Source organism: Solanum verrucosum, unplaced genomic scaffold (assembly GCF_900185275.1).
Source record: "Solanum verrucosum unplaced genomic scaffold, falcon-dt-bn FXZP01000040.1, whole genome shotgun sequence".
Taxonomy (NCBI): domain Eukaryota; kingdom Viridiplantae; phylum Streptophyta; class Magnoliopsida; order Solanales; family Solanaceae; genus Solanum; species Solanum verrucosum.
In genome coordinates this window covers 125,918-137,090 of record NW_026020323.1, presented here as the reverse complement: position 1 = coordinate 137,090, position 11,173 = coordinate 125,918, and the positions used below count along the sequence as shown (strand labels likewise).

At 33.9% G+C, this 11,173-nt stretch overlaps 2 protein-coding genes across 2 annotated transcripts; both read left to right on the top strand.

The window, feature by feature from the left end:
• Positions 1–487: 487 nt before the first annotated feature.
• On the top strand, positions 488–4,794 carry LOC125835600 (uncharacterized). Its single transcript, XM_049514717.1, has 4 exons — positions 488–677; positions 744–840; positions 1,374–1,763; positions 4,359–4,794. Exons 1-4 carry the CDS (start codon positions 571–573, stop codon positions 4,485–4,487), a joined length of 723 nt encoding a protein of 240 aa, XP_049370674.1. The 5' UTR covers positions 488–570; the 3' UTR covers positions 4,488–4,794.
• A 1,659-nt stretch (positions 4,795–6,453) lies between these two features.
• LOC125835596 (ATP-dependent 6-phosphofructokinase 6-like) lies at positions 6,454–10,727 on the top strand. The gene is made up of 13 exons (XM_049514714.1): positions 6,454–6,664; positions 7,199–7,245; positions 7,343–7,382; positions 7,668–7,730; positions 7,826–7,963; positions 8,666–8,824; positions 8,944–8,997; positions 9,174–9,242; positions 9,331–9,460; positions 9,597–9,853; positions 9,962–10,010; positions 10,084–10,238; positions 10,357–10,727. Exons 1-13 carry the CDS (start codon positions 6,497–6,499, stop codon positions 10,540–10,542), a joined length of 1,515 nt encoding a protein of 504 aa, XP_049370671.1. The 5' UTR covers positions 6,454–6,496; the 3' UTR covers positions 10,543–10,727.
• The last annotated feature ends 446 nt before the right edge of the window (positions 10,728–11,173 follow it).

Sequence of the window (11,173 nt, the reverse complement as noted above, 5' to 3'; positions counted from 1 at the left end):
CTATATAATATTCAAGAAACTTCCTTTTAAAAGTCCCACAAGTATAATATATAATATTCAAGATTGGGAAAAGTCCAATCTTAAATATTATATATTATATTTAGGCCTAAACTCTCTTTTATAATATAGTAGAATACATTTTGTCTACTGTTACTTACACTTTGTTTGGATGGTTGTTACACATTGTTTTATAAGTATCGTATTGTATTGTTATGAATACAATATTTGGATATATTATATCATTTCTTTGTTTTTACATGATGTCACACATTCATAATTTGAGTGATAAACCTACAAAAAAAGTAAATAAAATGAGAAGAGAATATTAAGGTAACGACGTGATTACACCAACTCAGTCGTTACATATAATAGGTCTTTTCGTTGTTACGTGACGATAAATTTAAATGATACGATACAATAGAATCTAAGTAACAACCATCCAAACAAGGTGTTAAGTGCTCCATGGATCTTTCTTGAACCCGAATTGAAGTACCAAACGACCCGAAATGTTTCCAGTACTATAAACAGGCGAATTAGGGCATTCCATTTCATTGCATTGCAGAAGAAGAAATGAAGGTAGCCCCAAAAGTAATACTACTCTTCAGAGATCCAACGGGCTTCGGCACCGCCATCTTCGAAGCTCTTCAACCAAACCCTAAATCCAACCTTCAAAAACGGTAAGCAACACCACCTCTCCCCCCTTCTATTGATTATATCTTCTTACTTAATCGATTTCATTTCAGGCAAGAATCGCTCGATTTATCCTTACAACGTTACGGAATCAAAGATCAAAAGGTTTCGGTTGAAGTCGTTCATTTTCTCAATGGAGCAAATCTCGAGGTACTTTTGCTTTTGATACTGAGAAAAATGTATTCCTGGACTCTTTCTGCATATTTCCAGCGGTTTAGATATTTTTTTCAGTCTTTGGTTATGTAAAAAAAGTGTATACTGTATAGGGCAAGGCAATGTATCAAAATATAATTTTTAATGATAGTGTGTAGTAAAATGTGTTTACAACGTTGCACTCAAGGGTGTGGCCCGTTGATCAATGAAGTTGGGTTGAGATACATTTGGTTTGACATTCGATTTCTGCACTAGGTGATTTCTTTCCATCTGTCCTAGATTTTGTATAGGGAGTTTTATCTGGTACTTGTAGCTGGTACATGTGGAATTAATTGAGGTGTGCAAAAGCTGGTTTGAGTCATCAATAAGAAATGTTTACAGCATTGCCTAGATATGGAGGGTTATTCATACCAAATTCACATTTAGATACTGATAAAGGGCAAAACTACTACCATACATTGTACTGAATTGGTTAGGTATTTTGCTTTTGGGGATTATAGACCATATTTTGATTTTTTTCCCTTTCTTAGGTGTCTCTGTTACTACTGGAAAACTATGAGCCTCCAACACTTGCTTGTGCTCTCAATGAAGTTCTGGCACTGTTAGTAGGAGATGGGTTGTCAAATATGCCCACAATTGTAGCCCCTTTTGTTGTGGCTGCAACTAAACTTAAGATGGAAAATAGAACTTCTGTTGCAGTTGACAGTATATCAGTTTATGGGTTGCAAGTAGGTGCCTCTAGTGACCTTACTAAAGCTTTGTGCACAAATTTGCAAAGCCCTCCCCCATCGTTGCAGATTTTTAACGAACAGTTGGCCTGCTTACTTCAATTGGTTCGAGTCCTGAAGATGCCTACTTTTGTTATAATTGGCAAAAAAGGTCAAAATTTGCATCGTAAGACTTCAGAGGAGGACCATGAGGTACTTTATAAATGTTCATATGCTTGTTCAGTAAATGGTTGTTTTTCATGCTTTTAACATTAGAGATGCTTCTTTGTTTCTTATCTAAATTTTATTTAAGATGTAGTCCTTGTTCAAAATGTAGTCTTCTGAACAATTTAATCCTGGTATTTATTTATTTTTTCGTATTTCTGCATGTGTTTTAAAAATGGGGTGGGAGGGGGAGAGGGGGAAAGCACTTTAAATAAGAGTAAATTTAGCCCTAGTGCAGTTTCTATTGTTGTATCCTATTGCAGCTGGCCGAGCTGAGTGGCTTATGTATTGCCATGCAGTAAGTTATTACAGCTGCAAAATCAAACCAAAGTGGCAAAAACCAGCTCTTGATTGCTGAAATTCATGCAGATCAAGATAGACAAAGCCATAAATTGTCTTTGATTTAATCTGATCAACTTTTAAGTCTGATAATATCATTGTTGCATTTCCTGTGACAAAAGAAAACTAACTTGATTAAGGAATGTGTAGCTGAAAACAGACTGAAAGTAAGCACTTTAAAATAGAATTTGGCTCTCATGCAATTAACTTTGATATATATCCTATTGCAGCTGGCCGAGCTGAATGGCTTATGTATGCCAGGCAGTAAGTTTATACAGCTGCAAAATTCAATCCAGAGTGGCAAAAAAACCAGCTCTTGGTTGCTTGAGTTCAGGCTGGTCAAGATAGACAAAGCCATATATTGTCTTTGGTTAAATATAATCAAAATTTTATGTCTTAGATAACGTTTACATTATTATTTCCTTTTCTTTGACAATTGGTTGCTTGAGTTCAAGAAGATCAAGATAGACAAAGCCATATATTAACTTTTGGTTCGATAGATACATCAGAATTTGAAGTCTTAGTCTCTTAGATAACATTAATGTTATTATATCCTTTTCTATGACAAGTAACCTAAAAAATAACTTTCAATGGAGTGTACTGCTGAAAACAGAATGAAATAAAACACTTTCAATAGAATATTTTAGCTCTCATGCAATTAACTTTGATATGTATCCTATTGCAGTTGGCCGAGCTGAATGGCTTATGTATGCCAGGCAGTAAGTTTATACAACTGCAAAATTCAATCTAGAGTGGCAAAAAACCAGCTCTTGGTTGCTTGAGTTCAGGCTGATCAAGATAGACAAAGCCATATATTATTTTTGGTTAAATATACTCAAAATTTTAAGTCTTACAAGATTAACGTTATTATTTCCTTTTCTATGACAATTGACAACTAACATAAAAAATAACTTGACTAAGGAATGTACTGCTAAAAACAGAATGAAAGGAAGCACTTTAAAAAGAATAATTAAACTAAACTGCATTTTACTTTTAGTCTTTTGGTGTAATCAATTATACTCTAATGACACTGTCTCTATTATTGATGTGTTAGACTCAATTTAGACGTAGAGAAGTGAAATCAGGAGTACACTTGTATATAAGGTTACAGTACGACCCATGTACTGTTTTGTGATATAATACAAAGTTACCAAGTTCAAAAAAAAAAAAAAGAATAATTAAGCTCTCGTGCAGTAAACTTTGATATATCCTATTGCAGCTGGCCGAGCTGAATGGCTTATGTATGCCAGGCAGTAAGTTAATACAGCAGCAAAAATCTAACTGGAGTGGCAAAAAAACCAGCTCTTGGTTGCTTGAGTTCAAGCAGATCAAGATAGACAAAGCCATATATTGTCTTTGGTTAAATATAATCAAAAATTGAAGTCTTAGATAATGTTAATGTTATTTACTTCATTTTCTATGACAATTAACATAAAAGATAACTTGGTTAATTACTGCATGGAAGAAACACTTAAAATAGAATAATTTAGCTCTAGTGCAGTTAACTTGGATATATCCTAATGCAGCTGGCCGAGCTGAATGGCGTATGTATGCCAGGTAGTAAGTTAATACAGGTGCAAAAATAAAACCTGAGTGGTAAAGTTGCTTGAGTTCAAGCAGATGAAGATATTTTAAGCCATACATTGACTTTAAGCCTTGTAGAGTAATATAACACCATTATTCCCCTTTCCTCTGACAGTAACAGAAAAATAAATCAAGTTGATTAAGGAATGAACTTGTGAAAATAGACGGATTTGTGGAAGCAGCTACATATTTTGAAAACTGGTAATTGCTGTGAAGGTTTTCTTAAGCAACCATTCACATTATTTTGCTGTTGTTACTTCTCTCTTTCAAACTGCTTGGAAGTGCTTTATTTTAAGTTGCAGAAACAACCTCTATATCTATGAGTCCACTTGTGAGATTACACTGTTATGTTGTTGTTTCTTAAGCAATCAACATTGTGGTTCTAGGGATTTGATTGATGTAGTTGAATTAGAGCTATCGACTTGAATATTATGCCATTTATCCTCCGAAATTCTCTGACCAGAATGACGGATCTAAGCCTACCTGTCTGTAATTTGATCAGTGTTCAAGTGTTTACTTGGAGAATATCATTTCTCTATCTCAGTAGGAGGGCTCGATAGAGTTAGCAGTTACTTCTCCTCCCTCCTCCCTCCTCCCAGCCAAAGAAAAAAAGGTGAAAAATAAAGTATACTAATACATATCTCACTTTCCAACTTCCAGGTGATACATGAGATAGGACAGCATTTGGCTAGCTTCTCATCTCTTAGTTTCTCAGGAGAAAAGATAGCCTGGGATGCAACAAAGTCTTCAAAAGAAACACAAGAGCCTTGGCGTGCATTATATGGTTGAATCTCTAACATGGCGTGTTATTGATTTCAGTATGCTCCTAGGCCAAGAGTCCCAGCAGATCTGTGGGCAAGCACAATTGCGCGTGGTGTATGAACCCAGAGAGGCCAATATTTCCTTGAGGCAGATGAAGTTGATTGCATTCACTTTGTAGTTTCGAAGCAAAATGTAAAGCTTCTTTGTTCCGAGATCTACTGCTAATATTCCATTCTCCATTTTCTTTCTTGTATCCCATGGCATGTGTTGCATAACCAGTAAATCCTCAATATTTTTTTATATTAGTTAATTATAAACCATAGAATTCTTAAAATTTTCTTATTAACCTTTATATTATATAAATAAATAGAGACCATATATATACGATCGGATACTTTTTTTTTTTTCTTATCAGTGTTTTGTATAATTACATTCTCTCCGAATTTTTTTTTAAGGATACACGTTAATTAAGGGGAAAATATTTGCTCTCTATTTTCTGCTGAAGCCTGAACCTTGTTGATAACTTAATAATAACAACAATATACCATATATTTAATGTATTTTTTATGTATTAATTCGCCATAGTACTAAATTCTCCCCATCTTGGCTTTTGAAAAGACCCTTTTGTGTCATTTGATTAAAGTTCTAATTAGAGGTTTATATGTACATGTCAATATCTTAGGTTAGCCCCTTTGAGATAATGGTTTCCCAAGTCATTGTTGGTTGGATTCATTCACAAATAGTGAGTAATTTACCTTTCAATAAGAGGTTTTCTAACAAAAACTTAAATTAACTGGAACTTAAAATAGGTACCAAACCCCTCTAGGAAAACTAATAGAAGATCCACTCAAATCAGTTTAATATAAAACAATATACTATTATATATAGTTTAATCTATATTTAATTTCTATATTATTATACGCTGTCACACAAAATTGACATATTATATATTATATTTCCCCTGATATAAGATATAATATTAGATACTATTGAATATTTTATGTTGGATGATATATTTTTTTAAATTTCCCATTTTAACATCTCCACAACTAGTAGAGTCTAGAAACGTCACCACCCACTAGAAAAAGCAAGGCAGTCTGAGTTCTATTTTTTATTCACTAGAGATACAAAGTTTGGGTGAAGATATGGTGGCAGATAAGGAGGAACAAGAAAGTAGGGAAAAAAAAGTTGCATCTTATGGATTTTGTAGTTTTCAAGAAAAAACTATACCAAGGACAAAATGAAAAAAAGTAATTTTATTTTATTTTAAATTTCTAAAATTTAAGATAATTGCCTTTTAGGAAAAAGATAAATAATTTTAGACAGAGGAAGTAATAAGACTAATAACCTCCATCCCAAAAATAAGTGTAAAAGAATTTGCTCTAGTGTAAGTATTGTTTTAAAATTTCAAACAATAATAAGTACTAGTATTCAACTTCAAAAGACTTTATTTTGTATAACTTTTTTAAAAGCCATCAGTTTTGTTTGACACTTATTTTAAAATGAAAGAAATAATAGGCTCATGTTAAAATGAAAATTTGTGGCGTGTATTTGGGCTAAGGGCAAAACAACAAGTGGCAGTTGATTGCTGAATAGAAAAATAAAGAATAATGAAGGCGTGGGGATCGACGATTGACATGCTACTCTTAACGTTAATTTAGTAAAATATTCAAAGTGTTAGCTCATTATTGACCTCACCTTTCTTTTTTATTTTTTCTATATCTATTAAGTGAAATCCATATTTGACAGAATCTAGAATATAATTAGAGAATCTTCTAATTTCCAGATCACTCAAAACAATTTGAGTCGTTTCATTTTTTTGTAATAACTTTTCGTGAACTCTTGACCAAAAAACCCACGAGAAAATTCAATAAACAGTTGCCACCTGCGTATTTTTTGTATTTTATATGTTACTTTTGTTGACTATTTTTAGTTGAAATTTCAGAGAGGGTCTGCTCAACTTCGTTTTAGCAATTTTGGGGGTAATTGATTTGTTTCATTTTGAGATAAATAGTTAAGTAGATTTGAATTGAATTATGGGATCATTGGATGATAGTTTTGCAGTGCATAATTTGAATAATATAAGTTGTTCAATGGGAGAAGTGACTAATTCACAGCAGCAGAAGAAGAAAATTGTGATCGGTGATGATGGTTATGTTCTAGAAGACGTTCCTCATTTGTCTGATTACATTCCGAATCTTCTTGTACGTTTTTTTTACCTCTACCTATCTCTTATTTTTAGAGCTAGTATAATTGGTCGAGCTTATAACTTATGACTTTTTTTTAAAAAAAAGTTAATTTTATTTCTTCTTATTTATTTGTGAATTCTCATCTAGATTCAATTGATTAATCAATTGGTATACAAGTTTCCTTTTGATTCCCCATGTTGAATATTGAACAAAAGTACTGGTAGTGTTGCAGTATGATTGAATTATATTTGTGTATGATTAAGTTGATACTTTCTTTATATTTGTTTATTTATAAAGAAGCAGTTGGTGGAATATGACTGATTTCTCATGTCGTTATTATCTCACAAAGTCACATTTCTTCTTGATTCCAATTTTCTGACCTTTTGAGATAATAACGGTAAGTTGAGTGATCATCTGATAAATGAACTCGATTTTTGCTCTATGAGGTGTTTGTGCTTCCAATTCTTTCTATGATCTACACTCTCCAAGTCCAAGGGATTAGGAGTCTCTATTTTGATCAAGTACTAAATACTTGTCCTGTTATTGCAGACATATACTAATCCATTGCAGCATAATCCTTCATATTCAGTAGTTAAGTAAGTCACCTGATATTATTCTCCTTTAGTTTTGGTTGCTTATGTATAAAGTTCAAGAGGATCAGGTTGATCAACTGAAATTTTAACATTTTTCCAGGCAGTATTTTGTCGATGAGGATGATACAGTTGCCGAAAAGGTCAGTTCTGTTTAAATGGAAAACATATTTGTGGATTGCCTTCTAATCATTTGGAGAAGCAATTATGTGTACGGAGACAAAAGTCGTTTTAATTTGTCTTAATTACAATGCTTATATCGTTGGATGAATTTTCTGCCTCCATATTCCTGAAAGAACATAAACAAACTTAAGTTTCATGATATTTTGAGGGAATACTGAATAGTATGTATATGATAGATATCCCTTAATGGAATACTGGTTGGACAAGGCTTTTTTCTGCTTACATGTTGGCCTACAAATTAACAGGTTGTTGTCCACAAGAACAGTCCAAGAGGGTTACATTTTCGTCGAGCTGGTCCTTGCCAAAAGGTATATGAAGTTATCTAATGTAACTACTGCATATTCAGCATCCAGATTCTATGGTTTTGTCGAATTAAATATGAACGTTCTGGATGATTTTTCAGGTTTATTTTGAGCCAGATGATGTTTATGCATGTATTGTAACATGTGGAGGTTTATGTCCCGGTCTCAATACAGTTATCAGGGAAATAGTATGTGGCCTACACTACATGTATGGCGTAAGCAGAGTCATGGGGATAGATGTGAGTATACATTTCATTCAATGTCACAGTAATACATTCAAGCAATTGCATAATACATAAATAGACACCTTAACTTGGTCTCAACTGGCAACTAATTAACACTTCAACTCGTCCTCACTGGTGTATCGTGGATACCCAAAGATGATGTGGCACATAAGTTTTGGAGGTTTCTAGATGATCGTTTTGTAAGTTGGAGTGTTCAACTGACACAGTGGAGGAGACGAGTTGAGGTGTCTAGATGTGCACTTTCAAAGTTGGAGTGCTTACTTGCTAGTTGAGGCCAAATGAATGTTTATGTATTATGCCTTCGAAAAATAAAGCAACTTTACTTATGACAATGGTTACATATTTGGTGTCCCTTTTATTTAAAACTCTGCTCATCAAAATGCTTGATAGATAGTTGTAGAACCAGTAGCATCAAGACTCATCTTGAAGAGGATTGCAGCAACTAGATTAATAGTTCTCGCAATCCAAAGTATAATGCATAACTTTGGGAATTTTTAGGAACACAAGGAGTAAGGTTGAAATCAAACTTAACAAACAAAAAAGGTTGAAATGAAACTTCATATATTATTCTTTCGAAGTTTTTAATATCTTGCTCTTCTGCTATGTTTTAACAGTACATTCTATTTTGATTCGTAATTCAAAAAGTTTGTTTTATGCATATCTGCATCAGAACTAATGAAATGTGTGGATGTGTAGGGAGGATATCGAGGTTTCTATTCAAAAAACACGATTCCGTTGACACCAAAGGTTGTTAATGATATCCATAAACGCGGTGGAACAATTCTTGGGACATCTCGAGGAGGTCATGTTACCAAGAAAATAGTAGATAGCATTCAGGACCGGGGTATCAATCAGGTAAAACTTTATTACTGAACTAACTCAGGATAATTCATTTAAGAAGTAACTCAGGGTATTTTCTTTCCATCTAGTATGTGCATCCAGTAAAGATATTCATGTTGCCTTTTGTTTTCAAGGTTTATATAATTGGAGGAGACGGAACCCAGAGAGGGGCCGCGGTGATATTTGAGGTAGACCTTCTTAGCCCTTAATCCGTAACCATTCCAGAATAATACTTCAGAAGAACATGTTTTAGATCAATTGATCATTCTAATGTAACCACTTGATGTGATATAATATTTAGTGTGTTGATGGTGAAAATAATGGAACTGTGTCACTCAAGTTTATTCTGTCTCTTCTCCTATAGGAAATTAGAAGGCGTGGTCTCAATGTTGCAGTTGCTGGAATCCCCAAGACAATCGATAATGATATACCGGTAACTACTTTTTCATATAGATTATATAAGTACCAAAATATTAGGTGGGTGACCAAATTAAATTAGTGATCTTTCTGCTTCTCTTCAGGTTATTGACAGGTCATTTGGTTTTGACTCTGCCGTTGAGGAAGCCCAACGTGCTATTAGTGCTGCTCATGTTGAAGCTACCAGTTTTGAGAATGGAATTGGCCTTGTGAAGTTAATGGGACGGGATAGTGGTAATCTTCACCTGCTATATTTTTCGATTGCAGATTGATACTGCTACATATACATGACAAAACTGATCTACTGCATATAAAATAGCAGAAATTGTCTGTCTGATTTACATTTCTTTAACATGTATTCATTGTGCAGGGTTCATCGCGATGCATGCTACTCTTGCTAGTCGAGATGTTGACTGCTGTTTGATTCCAGAATCCCCTTTCTATCTTGAAGGAAGTGGTGGTCTGTTTGAATATATCGAACATAGGCTCAAAGACAACGGACACATGGTTATAGTTATAGCTGAAGGTGCCGGACAAGAGCTAGTTTCCGAGAGTTTGAAATCCACTGATCCTTCAGGGAATAAACTTTTACAAGATGTTGGCTTATGGATCTCAGAAAGGATAAAGGTACAATTCATCGTTGTGATCTACTTAATGATCGTCCTACATTAAGTGCGCGTTCATTGAACACTACATTGTGTGCAGTTGTACTAAACACTACGAATCTTTTTGCAGGAGCATTTCTCGAAACAAAAGAAGATGCTCATTAATCTTAAATATATAGGTTGGTTATTATTATTGTTTTGAATGAATGTCAATTTGATGAGGACCCTAGCTAACAACCTGCTTCTGTGCAGATCCCACATACATGATTCGGGCTATTCCAAGTAATGCATCTGACAATGTGTATTGCACTCTTCTAGCGCAAAGCGCTGTACATGGAGCCATGGCTGGCTACACAGGCTTTACGGTTGGTCCTGTCAACAACAGACATGCTTACATACCCTTTAATGTGAGTTTCATTTCCTCTCACTCGTTTCTTTTCGTATTACATACAATACGGTTATCCTTCTTACCTTATGATACCCAAGATTGGCAGCACTAATATATGATCTACTTTTATATAACAGAGAATCATTGAGAAACAAAACAAGGTTGTGATTACAGACAGGATGTGGGCAAGACTTCTATCTTCGACGAATCAACCTAGCTTCTTGAGGACTAGAGTCGATATAATTAAAGCAAACAAGGACGAAGAACCACCTACTCAATTATCAGACGATAATTTGATGGAGAAACAAGTCCTTGCTAAGTAACTTTTTGAACATTATACATATATCTATGGTCCCTTGTAACAATAGAAGTTGACATTGTGAGAGAATCCTACAGTTCTGTAATCTCAATGTGTGAGTATTACCAAGCTTGGTGAGTTTTACACCTAAGTGTATTTTGTGACTCTAAATAATACTACTATAGATAAATTCAATAATTAAGAACAGAATACTGTGGTTTTTTCAGAAACTACTATACTTGTACTTGTAAAATTATAAATACAAGGGCGGCTCAATCTAATTGAAGGCTTTGATGTGATGAGACATAAGTCTCCACTGTTTTACCTTCAACCAATAACCTAATAAGCCAACATTAGCTCAAATGGAAACTAAACTCCATGTGTTGCAACAGGGGCGGAGCCACCTTGTACTAAGGGGTTCATCTGAACCTCCTTTGACGGAAAATTATATAAATTATACATGGTTAAACTAATAACTTAAAATTTGGTAGCTTCCCTTTTCCACAAATTATGAAAATTTCATTTATTAAAATAATAACTTAAATTTTTTAAATTAAATATTTAAATTACTCCTTCCATTCACTTTTATTTGTCACTTGTTCCAAAAATAGATTTTCATTTTTACTTGTCACTTTTGACCTATAAAAAAACAATTT